The sequence below is a fragment of the Peromyscus leucopus genome, chromosome 9, assembly GCF_004664715.2.
Source record: "Peromyscus leucopus breed LL Stock chromosome 9, UCI_PerLeu_2.1, whole genome shotgun sequence".
Classification (NCBI taxonomy): Eukaryota; Metazoa; Chordata; class Mammalia; order Rodentia; family Cricetidae; genus Peromyscus; species Peromyscus leucopus.
The window spans coordinates 67,958,074-67,978,916 of NC_051070.1; the positions used below are offsets into that span (position 1 = coordinate 67,958,074).

The 20,843-nt window shown below is 51.7% G+C and overlaps 1 protein-coding gene across 1 annotated transcript; it reads right to left on the bottom strand.

The window, feature by feature from the left end:
- Positions 1–6,977: 6,977 nt before the first annotated feature.
- Positions 6,978–19,808, bottom strand: Nfatc4 (nuclear factor of activated T cells 4). The gene is made up of 10 exons (XM_028892217.2): positions 18,739–19,808; positions 16,575–17,670; positions 14,927–15,089; positions 14,125–14,324; positions 11,251–11,423; positions 10,725–10,865; positions 9,632–9,687; positions 8,756–8,882; positions 8,019–8,600; positions 6,978–7,358 (listed from the first exon to the last, which is right to left on the bottom strand). The coding sequence occupies exons 1-10, from the start codon at positions 18,836–18,838 to the stop codon at positions 7,291–7,293; spliced, it is 2,706 nt and encodes a 901-aa protein (XP_028748050.1). The 5' UTR covers positions 18,839–19,808; the 3' UTR covers positions 6,978–7,290.
- Between the last annotated feature and the right edge of the window lie 1,035 nt (positions 19,809–20,843).

Consider the following 20,843-nt stretch of genomic DNA (forward strand, 5'->3'; position numbering starts at 1 on the left):
GCCAGCCTGGTCTACAGAGTGAGTTCCAGGACAGCCAGGGATACCCAGAGAAATCTTGTTTTGAAAAGATCAACTCCATGAGTATGGGAAACATATTTTTGTGGATATCTCCAGATCCTGACATTTCCAACACTTAGTAGTAAATAAATTCTTTGTGAGCAAATTCATACAGCTGTACCACAGACTCCTGTGATAACGACAGCAGCTGCAGAGCAAACTCCGCCTTCCAGCCCACAGGAACCTCTATTTTCCTCATCTTACAATCCCATCCAAGTCAGAGTTCTCCAAAGAAACAAACCAACAAAACAGAGGCAAAGGAGACCTTGAGACTTATTGCTAGAATTGGTTAATGTGATTGTAGTGGTTTGGATAAAAATGACCCCTAGTGCAAGGGAACTGGCCCTGCTCTTTGCTGTAGGCTGCCTTGGGTGAGCTAGCCTGGTCAGTGCTGGAGAGCTGGTGTACGTAGTGATGAGGAGGAGAAGCTGGTGAGCTGACCAACCCAGCTACCACCCAGGCCCAGAACCAGAACCATGAGTTGGCCCACCCCAACATCCACCTCATCTATGAACTATTGGAACTTGTGAAGGGAACAAACCTACATATTCAAAGCAGCAGGATCTCCATATGGTGGTATTTTATTTGTACTGAAACGTGATTTTATTTGTATGTTAGTAAATAAAGTTGCTTGGGGGTCAGAGCTAATAGCAAGCCATCGCAGAGCTGGGCGTTCGTGGCGCACGCCTTTAATCCCAGCACTTGGTTGGCAGAGCTAGGTAGATCTCTGTGTGTTCAAGGATACAGCCAGCATTGTAAACACACGCCTTTAATCTCAATACCATAGAAGACCTGGAGGTCTGTACAAACAGACAGTGACAAGGCAGTCATGTGTTTGGGTTTACAACCAATGAGAAGGCAGAACAGAAAGACTATATAAATAAAGACAAACACACAGGAAGTAGGCCCCTTTTTTCGGAGAGGTCTCTTGGCTAGCTGCAGCAGGTGGGTAAGGCTCTTAGCTCTGATATCTTGGATTTCTTCTTTGCATTGGTTCTATGTTTCTTATTTAATAAGACGGTTGGTTACATCTACATCTCCATGACACAGGACAACAACAGGATGTCTAAGAGGAGCCCCAGTGAGAGCCCATTATCGAGGGTATAACAGAAGCCGGAGGCCTCGAACCAGACCAATGATTCATGGCAGTGAACACTAGCAAGTAAAGATGAATGGACTAAAGGGTGAACTGTGTGACTCAACAGGCCACACTACAGCTTCCATGACAAGATCCTTTTTTGTTTGTTGTTTGTTTGTTTGTTTGTTTGCTTGCTTGCTTGCTTTGTTTCTTTGTTTTGCTTGGTTTTTTTGGTTTTTCTTTTAAATTTGGTTTTGTTTTGTGGGGGAGGTTGCAAGGGCAGAGGGTGGATATTAGGGCATGGAAAGATAAGTGGGATTGGGATGCACGTGATGTAAAATCTACAAAGAATCAATAAAAGTTTTTTTTAATGACCCCCCCATAGGCTCATATATTTGAATGCTTAGTCACCAGGGAATGGAACAGTTTGAAAGGATTAGAAGGATTAGGGGTGTGGCCTTATTGGAGGAAGTGTGTTACCAGGGGTGGGGATTGTCACCTGCCCAGCACTTCTGGATGCTAACCTCTGGGGCAGTCTGAGAAGAAAAGCACCCACCTGGGGCACTTTGTCCAACATTGGCTCCCTGGCTGCCAGCCCCGTCCAGATACCTGGCTCACTGTAGTAGAGGCTGCTTAGAAGTCTTCGGCCCTGGGGCTGGAGAGATGGCTCAGAGGTTAAGAGCACTGCTTGCTCTTCCAAAGGTCCTGAGTTCAATTCCCAGCAACCACATGGTGGCTCACAACCATCTGTAATGAGATCTGGTGCCCTCTTCTGGCCTGTGGGGATACGTACAGACAGAACAATGTATACATAATAAATAAATAAATCTTTAAAAAAAAAAAAAAAAAAAAAAAAAGAAGTCTTCGGCCCTTACTAGATCCCTCAGCATGCATCTGAGAGATCAGCAAAAGCTATTTCCTTCAACTCCACCCAATGTCTACATCTATAGTCTTGACTCTAGATACTCCTTGGCTCAGGATGACATTAGGAATATATTTCTTTTCAAACAATGTATGATCGACCCTCCCTGCCACTGCCCCCCACAAGAGATGGACCCAGGGAGTCATCTCAAAGTATAGTCACATATCATCACTATATACAAGCAGAAGAAGGCAGCTTGGTTGCCCTTTTGATGAGTTCCCAAAGCCTCTGTCTGTTACACTTTTAAAAGGGAGAAATTTCTTTTTGCTGGTCCATTACTCTAACCCAAAGGTTGGCACACAGCAAGAGATCAACAAATGTTTAAAAAATGATGTAGCTAGGGTCCGGTACCATCTAGTGACACGAAGGTCACATGGCTCATTGGTGGATGAGCCAGAACTTCCACCTTTCCTGTCCTCTGACCCCAACCTCAGTTCATCCTGTTCAGCCGGGTAACGGCAGAAACCTGATTGCTGTTTGCCAAACCACCGCGAAACGCTTCTCTCCGCTCTTCTTGACACCACCTCTCCAAACAGGTTCTAACTCCTAAATGTCATGTACACTCACATACACACACACACACACACACACACACACACACACACACACACACACACAGAGATACATTCTCTGTTCAAATGAATAAATGCCTCTCTATTATCACAAAATGCTTCTCATCTGGTCAGTTAAAGCATTTAGGGTCTCACTCCTTTCTGCCTGTCCAGATCTGACTTCCCATTATTGCTTGTGTGTCTGTCTATCTGTCTGCTTTAAGTAAGTGCTCCATGTAGCTCCAGCTGGCTTCAAACTCCATATGTTACCGAGTCTGGCCTTGAACTCCTCCTCCTGATTTTCCTGCCTCTTCCTCCCACGTGCTGATATCATAGGTGTGTCCACCAATCAGGGTTTGACTTCATAACCAAGCACATCCCTCACTCTCCTCTCTAGCTTGTGGACCCAGAAACCCTCCTTCTTCCTTCAGCAGCCAGCCTAAACTCATCTAACACTCTTCAAACTTGCCAGTGGGCTCAGCCCCCCAGTATTTCCAGAGCATTCCATCACTGCTGCCTCTTAGCTTCCGTCGCCCACCTCACCCTAATCTCTAGGCAGGAAGGTCTTCCCTCTAGGTCTTCCCTCTAGGACATGATTGGACATTCTAGCTCAAGGCTGTAATACGACACTGACCCTCATGTTCCCACTGCATAACACAGAGTTTTAGCTGCACAAGAGCCTTGTAGAAGTTTGGGAGGGGCAAGGGTACCAAAACAGCAGTCAAGTCCTTACACACTTTGCACCTGCAGTTTCTAGGACGTTGTGAGATGATACTTCTGTGTGACCCTTCTCTCCATCACAACTCAGAAAGTCCAGCAGCGAGATCTCAGGCCTCGCAGAACTGGCTCCAAGCACAGCCAAAAACTCATCCGGAAGGCAGCCCAAGATGCTTCTCCCTGAGTACCTTGAAGGCCCAGAGTTCCAGCCACAGGAAGCTCGGCTAGTCCCCAGAGCAGCTGCTACAGCACCAGGGTTCCAGGCTTCGCTTGGGACCATCCTTGAATTATCTTGTGAAAGGGAGCTCTCTAAAGAAATGTCGTCTCTGGTAAAGACCCTTGAGACCCATTAGAGCATCACCCTGTAGAGAGATGGAATGCTGCTGGCCAAGAGGCGAAATTATCTTGGGCTATCTTTAGTTCCCTTCATAGCTGTTTTAAATCTCTGTGCCTGACCTAGCATCTCTGTGGCTTCTGGGTAAAGCTCTTGAAATCCACTGTTGAACGCAGCTGACCACCAGGGTCCACCAATCCTAAAACTAAGAATTTTATAACGTACAACAGAAATGCCCCTGTTCTGCCGAAGCCCACCTACCTCACGTACCTACCCATGTAAATACATCGATTTATAACTTCCTTTTTAAAGTTTCTTTTACATGTGACTTTAAGTTCAGATAACCTCTTCCATAGTAGAAAATGTCATTCAAGACATCCCGGACCCTTATCTGTGGGCCGTGGTCACTCATATTTGTCTCAAAATAAACTCTCTTGTATTCCCATCGGGACAAAGCTGGATGGGTGCAGAGAGCCAGGTGAGGGGGGAAATGGGTTGCAATAAGAGGCTCTAGCTCACTTTTCCATAGGACCCTTCCCTCAGACCAACACAGACAGGGTTTGGATGGGGGAGGCGAAGCCATTCTGGAATCGGACACTTTTTTAGTTTTCAACCTTCCGGAGCCGAGGAAGTACTTACTGTGGTCTTTAAAGCACATGAACCCAATGGGCGTAGTGACTCGTCGGGTCTGTAACCCCAGGGAAGCAGCAGCAAGTTCAAGATCAGCCTGGCCTACATAGTGAGTTCCAGGCTGGCTTGTCAAATAAGCAAGTTCATCGCAGGTACCTCCCCAAATAAATACAAACAAAATGCAGAGATCTGGGGCCTGAACTTCAAGAATATAGCTGTATAGTAGATTGGAGGTTGCTTAGAAGTCTGCACGGAAAATAAAACAAAATGACCGAGGGCTGGCGCTCCAGCTCAGTAGGTAGAATGCTTACCTACTAGGATCGTAGCCCTGGGCTCTACTCCCAGCACTGCATGGCACTGGGCATGGTAGCAGGCGCTTATAGTCCCAATCAGGGGATGGAGGAGGAAGGATAAGAAATTCAAGGCCATCCTTAACTACATAGTGAGTTTCCAGGCCTTGTAGTAGGTAGCTGCTCTGCCTATGACCTTGAAGGACATGCCCCTGGGGCGTGGCCTCTCGGACCCTTAAGACCTGGGATGCACATAGGCATCGCTCTCTCTCTCCTTCATGGTTTTGGATGCTGAGACAGGCCAGGAAGAACAGCGTGTACCATAGCTCGGCTTTCCAGGATCCTACAATAAATCTCCCGTGCTGTGAGTTTTATCCCCTAATAAATTCCTCGCCCTTTAAGCAGACTCGTGGATTTCTCGCCATAAGGCCTGCCCGAGCTAAATAAGACTCGATTCTCAAAAAAGAAGAGGAATGCCAGATGTGGTGACACATGCCTTTGATACAACACGAGTCCAGCCCAGGAGACTAAGAAGTCCTCCAGACTGACACTTAGCAGCTGCTCAATAATTATCTGGCCATGACTGAGCATTAGTGTCCCATAAGGAAATGAAACAAACTGCTCAGGAGGTATGTGGTGGTGACTGGAATGAGAAATGTCCCCATGGGTGCATATATCTGAACATTTGGTCTCCTGTTAAGGGTACCCTTGGGGGGAACTGATGAAACCTTTGGAAGGAAGAGCCTTATTGGAGAAAGTTCATCCTTGGGGCCAGGCTTTGGGTTTTTACAGCCTCACCCTACTTCCTGATCTCACTCTCTCTCTCTCTCTCTCTCTCTCTCTCTCTCTCTCTCTCTCTCTCTCTCTCCTTCCTGTATGTGGTTAAGATGTGATCTCTCAGCAATCCTGCTCCTACCTACCTCCACACTTCACCCACCATTATGGACATCCAGCCCTCTAGAACCATAAATGAAAATAAATGATTTCTTCTAAGTTGCTCTTGACCATAGTATTTCCTCACAACAACAGAAAAGTAACCCATACAAGGCAGCAAATCTCTGTCATGACAGCCCTTCATCCACATGGAGGCTAACCCATCCCATAAGAGGTTGGAGGTGGAACTGAGTAATGCTATAAATAACTTGTGTGCCCCATGGTCCCCTCCAACATGAAAATTATAGGGCAATGACTCCAGATTGGGGTCGGAGGGGATTCTTGGAAACCCTGCTAGAGCCTGGTGACCTGATCAGCTGATGTCAATATGGTTTGCAGCAGCTTGTGTTCTAGGAGACAAACTGTGTGTGGCTAAACTCATTACAAAGCAGCAATGGGCCGAGGGAAGAGGTCGCTTGGGTTCTTCAATCCTCCAGCACTAAGCCAGTTTCTGTGGCTTTCCTGGGACTCCCAGGCCTGGTTAGATTCAGTGGGCATGCAGAGACTCAAACAGCCTTGAGGTGAGTCAAGATTTCCAAGGACTGGCTCTCTGAATGTCTTAAGTGTGCCCTCTGAAGGTGAATGGAACCCATCAAGCTGACTGTGCTCCATACCTGTGTACCAGGCTCCAGGTAAGCAGTAGTCTGCCTCTTCCTGGCTCATTGCGCCTTAGTCTCAGAGACCATCAAGATAAGGAACAGACCAAGCTTCCTGCCTGATCGGGTAATGACAAAGGATGCCCCTATGCAGAAGGCCGGCGTGGGCATACCTGCGGGATGAGCCTGGAGCTCGTGCACGCCGCAAGAATTCAGAGCTCTTAGGAAGGCTGCTAGACCTCCTGCAGTCTGCTCCTAAAGTATAAATATTTCCAGACTGTCTTCACAATCTTCAAGGGAGAGGAGCTTCCATTGGTAGGCCCATGCCAACTCTCCCTCATCCCCTCCCTCACTTCAAAGAACGAGCCTCAGGGGCCTGAATCTTCTGGGTTAGCATGTCGTCCAAATGTGCAGAAGGAGCAGGAGTCCAGGAAGGCGACGTCCAGCATGCTGCTGGCACTCTGTGAGTTTAGGCAAGCCTGCTTCTCTTTGAACCTCCGATTCCTCTTTCTCCAAATGAGTGAGAAACTTGACTGGCCTTTTCCCACCTTGACTATAAATCAAGGGTGGCAAGACACAGGAGCCTGGGAACACAAGGATTCCTAGGCCTCATTCTAAAGCTAAGGAACCGGAACCTCCAGGGAGGATAACGTAAAGAAGTTTGTGAAGATCCTGAATCCCAACCTCAGCTCCAGCCAGGGAGCCTCAGGAGCGCCTCGGTATACCCTCATCCCTCTCCATCTGGGAGACCCTTAAGATGAATTGCTCCAAGCCATGCCCCACCTCTTCCCGACTTCTCAGCTTCCTTGGGCCAGAGCTGGAGTAAGCTCGTATCACCCCTTTCTCCAAAGAGCTCTGGAGGCTGAAGCGCTGGTCAGTGAGCAGTTTATTACCCATCAACCTGTCCAGCCTGCCCACATCACAGCCTGCACAGCCTGGACATTATTTTCATCCCAGTCCGTTCTGGCATCCAGCCTCTGTCTCCACCCTCGGCCCCCATCCCCCACACTCTCACTCCCTTTCAAGACAGCACCAGGTCTGGGGGCCACACCTCAGCTGGGAGAGGAGACGGGAAGATAGAAGCTGGGCCAAGAGAAACTAGGGTTGGCCCCCAAGCTTCTGGAGCCAGCACCCCAGTTAAGAGGGCAAGGAGGCAGGGTTTCTGGGGCCAGTACATGTGGTTCAGGCAGGAGGCTCTTCTCCAGGACGTGCAGGGAAGCCGCTCAGGTCTCGACCAATGATCTCACTCACTGTAAAGGAGGGGGGGGGCAGTTGAAAGGCTAAGGCAGGTCTTTTCCTTTTTCAGAGACCCCCCCCTTCAGCTCCAAGCAGGCCTCCAGCTAGGACATATCTGGATTCCTCTTTTGCCGAGCCTCAGTTTCCCCAATGTCTCTTAACATCTGCTCCTAACTAGGTTTGGTCCAACTCCATCCACAAGGGTTCCCGGCCCTGCATCATTATCTAGCATTCTCCCGTCAGCTCGGCCTGTGCCAATGGCAGCAGGTCAGACGTTGGTGTCATCAGCCGGACAAAGAAGGGACAAAATAGGGAAGTCTTCGTCCTCAAAGCAGACTACAGTCTCCGGGGAAAGATAAGGGGAGCTTTCCACAAGCCACCGGCCCTCCCTGAAACTCAATGCTTGAATCTACAGTTCAGGGAACTAGATGGAATGGTCTTGAAATACTTCTAGGGCTGAAATTTTGTGATTAGGGCAGAGACAGAAAAAAAGCTGGAATAGATACTCCATGTGCCCTTCAGAATTAAGGTGCTGAATTCAGGTGGCCACGCACACACCAAGAACCTGCTCCGGAGACGTCTGACTAGTCCTGGGACAAGCCACGCCCCTCAGTACACATGCACATCGATCTCTTGCACTCACTCAGGTTCACAGTCCCCAGTCCCACACCCACCTTCCTCCAGGGTGATACCCTGGATAGGTACATTGTCTCTGAAGCCGCTGTTGTAGCCACCCCTGGATTTCTCCTGCTCCGAGGCTCCCTCCCCAGGGGTATAGCCTGGCCCCACCTCATTGTAGCCCTCGGCAGGCAGGGGCTGGACAGCACTCTGGGGATTGAAGGGGTCTTCAAGTGGTGGGGAGGAAGGTAATGGAGGTCTAAAGGGGGCTGGAGGGGAGAACGGAAGCCCCAGGGCAAAAGAGGAGCCCTGGCCTCCATACGGGTCACCAGGAAAGGGGCGGGGAAGGAAGGAGACTGCAGGTGGGCGGGCGCAACCCGTGGTTCCTCCAGGCTCAGGGAACATCCGCAGGCCAGGTCTATAGGATGGTGGGGGCCCCGTCTGGGGGTAGAGAGCGGGTGTGCTATAGCCAAAGCTTTCTGACAGATAAGGAGTCTCATAAGCAGGGTCTTCATGGGGATAGGAGGGGTAAGGGGGCCTGGGTGGTGAGAAGTCCATGTCAGTGCCAAAGGGGGGACCCGATGCGGAAGGGAAGCCCCGGAGAGATGAGTCTGGCAGGGGTTCCTCCTTGAAGACCACTGGGAAGATGAGGAGGCAGGAGGAGGCTGGTGAGGTTCTGGCCATTCCACCAGTATACCTTCCAACCTCCTTCCCTTCCGAGGGTTCGTCCACCCCTTCTCCCCTCACATGGGGGCCCCCCTCTGCCCCCACCACAGGCAGTCTTAGAGCGCACCAGGTAGGAACTTGAAACTTTGGGTCGGACTGCGCTTTCTCCGCCCGTTGGAGACGTAAAAGTAGACCTGGACTGGTCGGGATACCCGCTTGTTGCTATACTCGGGGACGGTCAGCGTCAGCGTCACCTGGTGAGAACAGAGGATAAGACACAAGTCCTTAGAGACCTTCTATCAGCCCAGCCCTTCCATGGACCCAACCAACTCTTATCCCCTAGTTCCACGGCTGAGGAGCAAATCCGTTCCCTGGAGAGGAAGCTCTCTACTAGAGCACCGTGACCCTTCAGGCCAGAAAAAGATACTCTGGAGTCCAAATCCATAAGTAAGGGGCCCTCTTTTTTTTTTTCCCTTTCTTTCTTTCTTTCTTTCTTTCTTTCTTTCTTTCTTTCTTTCTTTCTTTCTTTCTTTCTTTCTTTCTCTCTCTCTCTCTCCCTTCCTTCCTTCCTTCCTTCCTTCCTTCCTTTTCTTTCTGTTTTTTGAGACAGGACAGCCTTGGATGTCCTGGACCTCGTTCTGTAGACCAGGCTGGAGTGCTGGGATTAAAGGTGCCCCCCCACCCCACCACCACCACCACCCAGGCAAAGACCTTTTTGTTTTGTTTTGTTTTGTTTTGTTTTGTTTTGTTTTGTTTTGTTTTGTTTTGTTTTGGAGACAGGGTCTCTCTATGACTGTGCTGGAACTCTCTCTGTGGACCACGATGGCCTGGAGCTCACAGAGAGAGACCCACCTGGCTCTAAGGGGCCCCCCTGAGAACTCCTTAGGCTCTAAGGGACCCCCCTGAGAACTCCTTAGGCTCTAAGGGGCCCCCCTGAGAACTCCTTACTCTTCCACCCTCCCCCCACAGCCAGGTTGGGGACCCCGGGGACACTGGCACGTACCTCACTGCTCAGCAGCCGGTTCACCACAGCCTCCTCTTCCCACTGCAGTTTTCCGTCTGCGCAGGAGGAGAAGAGCTCCACCTTGGTCTAGGGTCCACCCCCTGGCCCGGTCCCCTGCCCTTTCCCCCTCCTGCTGGAGTCAACATCAGATTCAAAAGATCCTTAGCAGGTCTGACACAGAGTATACCAGATGTTTACCCGATGAAAAAGACGGGGTGAAAACTGCCCCCACTGAAGACAAATGGTAAACAAAGGTCAAGGGAAATGGCAGGGACCTAGAGAGAGTTCGTGTTAGAAGCAGCCCTGGAGCCCTCCCACCTCAGACTCAGACATCCCCTCCTATGGTACCCTCAAGATGGACAGTGGGGGAGCAATAGGTCCCATCTTGAAGGGAGGCACTATACCAAGACTAATGATGTAGACCCCAGGGTGCTAAATGTAGGTCTCCGGGCTGGGCCATCCATGAGAACCGTTGAAGGAAGGGGAAGCCCACAGGTTGGTGGCCGGATCCCGAATCCTATCTCCCATTTCTGCACCCCTACAGTTCCATCTTGGGGCGCCCCATAGGCTCTCATAATCACAGCTGTGCTTTTATCTCACAACTCAGGACTGGCCCAGGAGAATCTACGACGGCTGTTGAGTGCCCTCTTCATCACTTCATATACTTTTTCCATGAGGGTGAACATCTCAAAGCCAGTTCTAATGCTTTACTAAGCAGGATGTGTATTTTTTTTTTTTTTTTTTTTTTTTTTTTTTGGTTTTTCGAGACAGAGTTTCTCTGTGTAGCTTTGCGCCTTTCCTGGAACTCGCTTTGTAAACCAGGCTGACCTCGAACTCACAGAGATCCGCCTGCCTCTGCCTCCCGAGTGCTGGGATTAAAGAAGTGTGCCACCACCGCCCAGCCGTATTTCTTGTTTTTGCTCACTATCCTTGGTGTTTTCGGTTGTGGCCACTTCCACGAGAAATTGATTGTACGCGATGAGGAGAGGTAGATAAAGAGACTGACGCTCAGCTTGGTGGCCATGTGACAGTGTCGGAGTCTGCCCTGCTGGTTGTGGGCTCTGCTTCTCTCCTCTCCCCAGGGGGTACTCACCAGGGCCCCTTTCAATGAACACCACTTTTGAGTCCGGCAGGAAGTTGGAACCAGTCAACACTAGCTCCTCCCCTCCTCTCACGGAGCAGGCGCTGGGGCTGTAGGCCTCCACCTGGGGCAGCTCCTGGGCTGAGCGCTGGGCTGCAAGGTAGGATAATAAAGAAGCCTGGCTGGGCTGGGTGCAGAAAGGACAACCGTCTCCACCACTAGGGGAGCCCTCTTTCCGGGGGCAAATACAAAAGATAACTAACAGTAACCAGGAAACCACACAGACTGTGGAAGGACCACTCCTGAAGCAGCGACAGAGCAGACAGGTGAATCTGGACCATCCCTGAGACAGAGTCTGTAGCAGGGGCCAACTCAAACACCACCTTCACCTCTCCCACAGGATGGGGAGAACAAGAGCTGAGTCCGCTACAGGGCTACCCATGACACACAGGGCGCGGGGCGCTGTGTAGAGGAAACGGGGACACAGACAGACAAAAGAGCGGCAGGACAGAGAACTGGCCAGGGCCTGTTTGCTCACAGCACTCGATGGGCACGGACGCGGCCTGCACAGAGACGACCTTCCCGCCGCCCTGGGGCACGTGGACACGGAACACCAGCCGCACACGTGTGTTTTTGCGCCCGATGTCTGTCTCACCCTTCCGGAGCTCAATGTCTGAATTCCGAAGCTTCAGGATTCCAGCACAGTCGATGCTGAAGGCAAAGGAGAGATGGGATGGGAAGCCTTCCTAGCCAAAGGTGCGACAGAGATGCATTTTCTAGAGGGGAAGCTCCCACTCCCAGTCGAAGGCCACCAGACTGTCTAAGGTGCTTAAGGAGACTGTTTTCTAATCTAGAGATGGCCTTCGCAGAAAGCTCCCCAGCCTCAAAAAATACTTTCATAGATATTAAGGCCAGAAACTGGCTGGGGATGAGGCTTAGTGGCAGAGCACTTGCCTAGCATATAGAAAGCCCTAGGTTCAACTCCCAGGACTTTAGGAAGGAGGAGAGAGTTGAGGATATAGCTCAATGGGACAAAACTGTCACAGATTCTTTGTACACTGTGTGAAGATGTGTTGCTGTGATTGGTGTAATAAGAGGCTGAATGTCCAGTAGATAAGCAGGAGAGATAGGTAGGACTTCTGGGCAAGAAGAAAGGAAGAGGGGAGGAATTGAGGCAGGCGAGAGAGATGCCAGGAGACTTGGAGAGTAGATGCAAGATGGAAGAGAGGTAAGGCCACATGACAGATGAATACAAATGGGTTAATTTAAGTTAAAAGATCTAGTTAGGAACAAGCCTAAGCTATTGGCCAAGTTTTCATAATTAATAAAAAGTCTCCAGATCAGTATTTGCAGGCTGATGATCTGCAGACAGTCTGACAAGAAAGATTGCTACATATGGAGCCCAATGTGGGTCCACGTGTATCCACATAAGGTTTCACAGACTATCCAGCCAAGACTTCAGATAAGCTCTACACTTTCCCATTACACAGAGACTAAACAAAAAATAATACAGCTAGCTCTCCCAAGACTTGACCATTATCCTAATTTTCTCAGGGTCCCCCCAAAGATACTGTTGCTCCCAGACAACAGGAAGCAGTCTAGAGAACACAACACCCACATTCCCAAGAGGTGGGGTTGATGGTTTTTGGGCATTCAGTGGATTATGGATGTTTATCATCAAACATTTAGCGGGGGTTGATTACAAGGTATTGATGATAATGGTCAGGAAAAAAATGAACCAAGGAAATTAGATTCAGGGATCTCTTTCTCAAAGGAAAAGAGGGGTGGATATAGTACAGAAATTATAGAATAAAAGGGTGGATTGTTGAGTCTACTTTTGAATAATCACTAGTCTCAATTATCTTACATTGGTATGGATTTTTTATATTAATACAAATTTAAGGGTTTTTTATATTGCACATATGTTTCTACTCTTGTTTAAGGTATTGTACCTATGCAGCTCATTTTAAAATGTAATGTAAAGTTTTAGTCCTTGAAAACTATTTAGGATAATTAAGAAAGACATGTTAGAAGTTAGTCATCTATAATAATCAAACTTGTAGTCACATTAGGTATGTTCTCAAGGTTAAACAGATATATTTTAGATAGATCGTCTTCAATCACTTCAAAGAGCTACAGAATATGGCATTTAAGATGTTTTGACATTTTTTCATGACAGTGAGACATGTCTGCTCCTGGCAGTACCAACTTACTTCCAAAAAGGATGCTGGGCATCAAAGAACCTCCATATGTAATTTACTTTCCTTATGGCAAAGCTAGCCACTGGGCAAGAAACTGCCCTTGCCTTGACTGCTGACAGAATGCTGTCCAAACTGAACAAACAAGACACAAAAGAAAATGAATGCCAAACTTTGCCAAGACAATGAGGGATAGTTCTTCAAAATTCCTGCTTCACAGAAAAGTCTGTCAGATATTCTAGGCCTATAGGCCAAAGATGGGTGCCCCAGTGTTGCAGAGGAACCTTGGGTGACTGTCCAGGCAGTCAGCTGCCTCTGTCATTTCTATAGTTTTGGAAGTTGTTTGCTCTACACTTCCTATTTACTCAGGTAATATTATATCCTTCTCAGGTCTTTGATGGAGTTGAAGACTAGATAGTTATAGTTACAGTTTTCCTTGTTACCAAATTCAGAAAAGAAACTTACATAAGAGATGTAAAGTTTATAAGATTGAGAAACATAGAAGCTTGATTTGTTTAAGAAGATGTTTTTAGGTCTAAAAAGATTTTTAGGATAGTAATACAAGTTAGGATAGACAATGGTTTAGGTATAAAACTTGAATTCACTAGGACAGGATAGATAATACAGTACTTTCTCCAAATTTGCCAAATACAAATGGACTGGATATTGTAAATATAAACCTTACTTGATAATTGTTCTTATTGTGTATAGTTTTACTATGTCAGAGTTAAAAGCTTTCCTTTTTATTTAGACAAAAAGGGGGATATTTATACCCGGTGTGAAAATATGTTGCTGTGATTGGTGTACTAAAAAGTTGAATGGCCAATAGATAGGCAGGGACAATAGGTGGGACTTACAGGCAGAGAGAGAGGAAGAGGAGAAGGAATCATGGCACCAGACATGGAGAGGAAAGAGGAGGTGCAAGATGGAAGAGAGGTAATGCCGTGTGATAGAATGTAGACTAATATAAATGGGTTAATTTAAGTTATAAGATCTAGTTAGGAACAAGCCTAAGCGATCAGCCAAGCCTTCATAATTAATAAGAAGTCTCTGTGTTGTTATTTGCAAGCTGGTTTGCCGGACAGAGAAAAAGTTGCTACACAAAACACTTGCCTAGAAGGCTGGAAACTGACTTGGAGTGGTAGGAAAAAGAAAAAGTGGGCATCTCTGGTCCTAAACCCTGCAGGCTGAGGGAAAGCTGGCAAGGGACTTACTTGGCAGCCATGTTGTTCTCTGGGAGCAAGGTCATCTCCAACACTTTGGTACCACTGACTACAGCTTCGTAGCTGGCCGTGGCCACCATCTTGCCGGTAATGCGGTGCACTTGGTAGAAGGCGTGTGGCCGCAGGCTCCTCTCATCTGCAGTGCCGATGAACATCTGCAGAGTCAGTGGCTTCTCACTGTAGCCTAGGAGCTGACAGAGGGAGACAGAGGCCACCTATGTGAAAGCCCCGGTGTCTTTTGCCCTCTGTCCATCCTTGGATTTTCTGTCCAAGGATGGGAATGGTGAAAGATAAAGAATATCCTGTAAGGAATTCCCTGTGGGAAACTGGGCATCAGTCATAGAGAAAATGTGATCTGAAGTTCACAGTGTTATTCTTGGAAGGCCCAAACTGGGCTGGGCAAAGGAGGAAGAGCTTCCAAGAAAGACTAGCCCAACTCAATATAGAGGAAAAACCTAACTCCCAGTAACCTTTGGCCTCAGCTGAAACCCTCCCCCACATCTGGCAAGTCACCATTTTCCAAAGTAGACACGAGGCCGATGTCCCACGGGGTGAGTCGGGGAGGGTGGGGGTGCAGGAGAACAGAAAAGAAGAGTAGAAAGCATATCCGGGTCCTGGCTGTGTACCCTTCCTTCCTGAGTTCCAGCCCCTCCCCTAGGCTGCCTGCAGGGTCACAGCTGAGACAGAGTGTGGGAAAGGGCAGTGCCATGATTCTGTGCGCCGCTGAAGCACGTTTGCAGGAATCTGGGATGGGAGGAGAGAAAGAACACCGGGCCTGCCTTCTGCCCCTTACCTTGACCACAGGGTGACCTCCAGGAGCAGCTTTGACAGCTCCTCGGCTGCCCTCCGTCTCGTAGTGGGCTCGGTGGTGAGCTCTCGGCTGCACCTCAATCCTCAGCTCCAGCTGCTCATACTGGCTGGGCAAAGGCCAGTCCAGGGGAGGTAGGGCAGAGGTCCTGGGTAGAAGAGGAGAGCATGGTCGACTGGACTGTGAGGGAGGGGGCAGTATGGGTATGAGAGAAATAAAAAAAAAAAAAAGACCACAGCAAAAGTAAATTCCAAAAACTCAGAAACAGGGGTGCTGATGGGGAAGAGAGCCCTTTGAAGGTGGGGGTGTGGAAGATGGCGATAGCCCTGAGACTCCTTTCTCCCAGGTTCTGGATAAAGGGTTTGCCGGCTTTACCAAGAAACAGAGGAGCCCAAAGGCTGTACTGGCCCTCCGACCTAGAAGGGCAGGTACAGCACAGAGGTGCCCCTTTAGACCAGAAAAAGCATTAGAAAAACAGAGACTGAGGGCAGAAGCCTACAGCAGAACCTAGGACTGGCTTCCCTGCTACCAGGCCAAATCCTTCCCACTAGTTGGGGCTAAGTAGGAAAAGTTGCAAGGGGTAAGAACTGCTTCTCTGGAATCGTGCTTACAGACACTCTGCTGCTAAATCTCTACTGGTAATTTCCTGCCCACCTCCCCCACCCCCCGATATTTGGCAGTCTTTTTTAATTTCCATAACTAATGCAAAAGGTGCCACTAGTGTCTAATGAATAGGCCCGGGAGGATGCTCACCATTAGACCATGTCCAGTACAGCCCTGCACTACAAACTGCCCAACTCAAAACTCAAAACGTCTACCGAGGTTGAGAAATGTTGGTCTTTGGGAATCCCAGGGGGTCCAGCTTCCCCCTAGAAACTTTTCAGGATGGAGCCACCTCAGTCAGAGAGCTCAAGGCTTAGGACTGTGGAAATGCATAATTCTTTAAGAGTAGAAGGGATAAAAATGCAAGTTTTGATATAAATTCTTTGATTTGCAAATACATGTAACTTTATTCAGACTCGAAGTGATGCTCTTAAGCCATGGACTTGGAAATTAAGGGTTAGAGGAGGGCTCTTCTATCTGTTCTGTCTAAACAGCCAGAAGCTAAGATCAACCTTTCGGAGCCAGGGCTGATCAGGAAGTGCGAGAAACCCTAAAGGAACTCATCTCACCTAACTGTTCCTCTCCATCTACAGCTCAGTCCATTGCTGGCTTTTTCTTTTTTCTTTTGGGTTTTTTTTTTTTTTTTTAATTTTTTTTTTGTTTTATTTTTATTTTATTTTATTTTGGCTTTTCGAGACAGGGTTTCTCTGTGTAGCTTTGAGTCTTTCCTGGAACTCACTTGGTAGTCCAGGCTGGCCTTGAACTCACAGAGATCCGCCTGGCTCTGCCTCCCAAGTGCTGGGATTAAAGGCGTGAGCCACCACCGCCCGGCCATTGTTTTTTTTTTTTTTCTTCAAACTTAATTGCCTTAAAACCAATTAGGTAACTGGGGCCCTCTTGCACTAGCTCTTATGAGAAGTGGAGAACACCTGGAAGCTGAACCTGTCTTTAAACTCATCCTCCCTTTGACCTTTCTGCTCCCTGCAGAACAGGGATTGAAGAGCACAGAGGTCCCAGATCTGGCCCTCACCTGAAGATGGGGCTGTGTCCCCCAATCCGGGCCTTGGACCAAGCAAGGGGAGAAGGCACTGCGAGATAGTCCATGCCAGCCACCTCTTTCCGAAGACCCCCTGGAGCAGCCACAGCCTCATCTGTTCCGGAAGGCAGCTTCCCATTGCACGGAGCAGGCTCCTCAGACCGAGGCAGGGCCACTGCCTGCTCGCTAGAAGTCCTCCGGGTTTTCTGAGGGATGCTCTCGGTGGCTGGAGCTCCCACATAGTCAAAAGGGCCAGGGGAACTAGGGTCCCTGACTAGAGGCAATGGGGGTGGTGGAGGTGGCTCTGGACCCTCTTCCCCAAGGCTGCCCCGGCGGGACAGAGCCGGGGAGGCCGAAGATGGGGTTCCAGAACTGGAGTAGCGCCTCTTGCCGCAAGGTGAAGCAGGCCGAGGGGAGGCTGGGATGGGCCCCGGAGCGCTGAGAAGTAGCCAGCTATCCTCGGGCGCTCGACCTCCGGAGCTTGGACCGTAAAGGCTCCACGGATCCTCCGGGGTCCATGGCCTAGGAGAAGCCCGGGGCGAAGGCAGCGGAGAGCTCAAGCCAAAGCGGGAAGCCGCTTCATTAAGTTCTGACTCCACCTCATCGCACGCTGCATACAGGGCGGCCTCATCCGAGGCATCAGAGAAGAAACTCCACGAAGACAGGCTGCTGCTGCCAGGGCTCGGGCTGAAGAAGGCACCTCCGCCCTGGCCTCCTGCCTCTCGGTAGCCCCCAAAGCCTTCTGGTGGGGGGTAATCTCTAGGAGAGCCGTCCCCCCAGGTTTCAGGCGTGTCCTCTAGCGAGGTCGGTGGGTCAGGCGTGGGAGAGATGGATGTGATCCGGATGCTGGGGCACTCAAGAACACGACCGCCCCCAGCACCCCCCGCACCCCCTCCCGGGCCCCCCAGCCTCACCGACCGAGCCGGTTGGCTCTCCCAGGTGCCAGGTGAAGGGGCGGGACGGGGTGGTGGTGAGTGCATGCCCGGCCGAGGGGGTGGGGGTCGGGGAATACCAATAGGACCAGCACCATAAGGAAGGGGTTCCCCCAGGGCCAAACGACAGCATGAAGGGGCATCCTCTGAGTCCAGCTCTGTCAAAGAGGGAGGGAGAGTAAAGGGAGAGAGGGAGAGAGAAGCTGGTGAGACGTCTAGATTCCTCCGATGGTCAGCTCCCAAAGCCTGAGATGCTCAGCTAGGAGGGGTCTCTCCTAGTCTCAGGACGAAAGCAAAGTGGAGCATCAGAAGACAGAAACGAGATACAGGCGTGCCAGAAGCCCATATTCTGAACCCCTGGCCCTGGGACCTAGGGTACCAGAGAAGGTGGGACTTAAGGTGAGGACCTTGGGCGGCGGAGCGCTAGAGACGGGCCTGGAGGTGTGTTTGCCCAGGCTCTGGGCTGGGCCGGGGGCGACTCACACATGAACCCAATTAGCAACGGTTCCCAAACCCCCAAATGGTGCTGGCAGAAACCCCAGTTACCATCGCAACCGTGGCCTGGGGGTGGGAAGGATGGGGGCATGTCTGTGGTGACGAGGGGGAGGTGGCTCCTCCCTCGCCCCCCCCAAAAGGGGGCGGAGGTGCAGCCGGAGGGTGATGCGTGCGGGGCCCAGCCAACGGGGGGCGGGGGGGGGCGGGAGGACCGGGGGGCAGCGGGCAGCGCGGATTCCGTGCGAGCGGCCGCCGCCCCCGGCTCTCGATCCCAGCCATCTGCCTCTCATTGCGGCTAGACAGGGGGAGGGGGAGGGGTGCCCCTGCGCTGCCCGAAAGAGCCCCCCAGCCCCAGGCGTCACGTCTGCAGGACCAGGCCCCAGGTCCGAAAGCCTCAAACTCCAGAACCAACCCTCCCCTTCCCAAGCCGGCGCCCCGGGACCCTTGGGGGCCGAGGTTCCCTTCCGCCCCCCATCACAGAGATAATCGGCCTAGCCGGGAGGCGGCGCGTAGCCAACAACACCCCCACTCCCACCCCAGTCACGACCTAAAAAGGAAAAAGTGGTGCCGTGGCCCCCAGCCTCACTTCCTCAGCCTCGGTAGTGGAGTCCTCCGGCTCCCCCCAACCTCTGACCCACCTCAACCCCCACCCCAGGCTCGCAGCCTCCAAAGTGTCCTGACTCGGACCTTTAATCACTGGCCCAAAGCCCCCTTCCCAGCCCCACACTAACCTTCCCCAGGGCCCCCCGCGCCCAGCGGGGGGGCCTCCTTTTCCTCCCCGAACACCAGCTTAAATTCCAGCTCCTCATCCTCGCAGCTTGCCGCCCCCATGGATCCGGCCGGAGCCCCCAGGTCCCGCCTGGGTGGGAGGGGGAGGCTCTGGACGCTGCTGTAGCTTCACGCGCGCGGGTGGCTCCCTCCCTCCCTTTCTCTGGGACGCCCCCTCTTCTGTCGCTGCCGCCTCCCTCCCGACGCCCCCTCGTTATTATAGAAACTTTTCCAAACTTTTTTTTCCCCCAAACTTCTTCAAAGCGGCCCCCCCCCTCCAGCCTGTCCCTGATTGGCTACCCGGGATGCTCCGGCCCCTCCTCCAGGGATGAGATGGGAAAACCACGCTCCCCTAGTCCTCCCCCACTCTCTCTCCCTCCCTCAGTCATCTCTCCAGTCCCACCCCCTTCAAAGAGGGAGGAAAAAAAAATGAATTGGAAAATGGTCCCTTCAAACGTTATAGGACCCTAGTGGTACCTATTGGCTCGCAGTTGTGACAATCACTTCTTACTGGGAGCCCAAACCTCAGCCCATTTCGTCTCAGCTGAGGGAGGGAGGTGGGGGGAATCCGAGTCGCCTTAAAGAGGCCATATTCTGGGCCCCCAGTGTGGCGGGCCCACAGTACATCCTTCCCTGCGATCTGAAGAGTAGTGTAGCTAGCATCTCCCTGGAAAGGCCACCGCTTCTGCGCCTTCCATCCAAGTCTTGAGTAGACGGGAGTTCCGGGATTGAGAGGGGCTCGGAGCTGTTCTGGACAGGAGGCCGTTCCTTCCTCCACCCTCGCTGAGACCACTCTGCCAGGGCCTTCAAGGAGCTTTGGCACGCCTTCACCATTCACCTCCACCGGCCCCTCCTCCCAGTCCCTGAAGATGCAGAACTTTTAGCTGTCCCGAGAGTCTCCCAGACCTTTCTAACCCCGGGAAGCCTTGGAAGGCCAGCAGCCCCTTCTGGGCGGAGATCCAGGCCGGGCTTTGCCGACACCCTTGTCCTAGCCACCTAGATAGGCCATTAATTAGCCTCCACGGAGGAAGTCGGCTCCCTCCTCCCTCCCAAGAGCTGCAGACTGGAGTGACTCTGTCTTCCAAGGGCAGTCCCCTCCCGGCTCTCCTAAATTCCTGGCCAGGTTTAGAAGGGGCCCGAAGCTGAAAATGTAGGCCCCGGGGCTGGACACCTGTCACCTGGGCAGGGGAGGAAGACCCGGACTGGAGTTTCTAGGAAGGGCAAGCAAAAAGGGTCCCAGTTGGAAGAAGAAGTGGGACGGGAGATGCTCTCTTTGGATGGCAGGTGCTGCGGGGCGGGGGAGCAGTCACCCTTCTCCCCCGCACGCTAACCATTTGCTTCCAAACTTCCCCCCAAGAAGCCTCGCGGATCTCTGGTCTCTAAAGCCCGCAGGCTCTGGGCCGCGCCCCCAGCAGCAGCCGCAGCAGCTGCAGCAGCAGCAGCAGCAGCTGCAGCAGCAGCCCGAGGCCAGCACCGAATGGGTTAAGCACCGGCCCTCGGGTCAGACGTTTACAAACACTCGGGAGCCGGGCGGGGACCGCGCCCATTACTCTAATGAGAAACAGGCTCTGCGGGGCAGAGGGAAGGGGGGCTGGCCTGACGGGCCCCAGCTCCTTGGCGGCGGAGGCGGCGCCCCTCCTCCTCTCAGGCCTCCCTCGAGCCCGTCCTGGGGACCCCCCCCCCAGCCCCGGGGGACCCCAATGACGTGCGGCGCTGCCCCGGCTGCAAGCCCAGGGCCGCGGGGCGGGAGGGGCAGGGAGGAGAGGCTTGGCGGGCGGGAGGGAAGAATGTTCCGAGGCCGAGCGGGGAGACTGCCTGGTTTGATTCCACCACCGCCGCCACCACCACCACCACCACCACCACCCCCGCCCGCCCTTCTTCCCTTCGGTTCTTCTCAGGTTACATTCCCGTCCTGCTTCCCCTCGAACTGGAGAAACCCACGGGCGAGGAGCACCTCGAGATCATCTACTACTCCCCTGCAAAGAGGAGGGGGGACGGAGGGGGGAAGCCGTGGAGGACAGACCCGGAAATTCAGCCCGGGCCCTGCTCCCTCATACCCCCCGCTCAG

What these genes read in the sequence shown, in the direction of transcription:
- Nfatc4 (XM_028892217.2), bottom strand. Translation starts at nt 18,838, where the DNA reads ATGGGGGCGGCAAGCTGCGAGGATGAGGAGCTGGAATTTAAGCTGGTG. An exon ending in GGACACAGCCCCATCTTCAG is followed by an intron (nt 15,090 to 16,574) that starts GTGAGGGCCAGA and finishes TCTTCTACCCAG; the next exon opens with GACCTCTGCCCTACCTCCCC. An exon ending in GTTCATTGAAAGGGGCCCTG is followed by an intron (nt 9,688 to 10,724) that starts GTGAGTACCCCC and finishes CCTCCTGCGCAG; the next exon opens with ACGGAAAACTGCAGTGGGAA.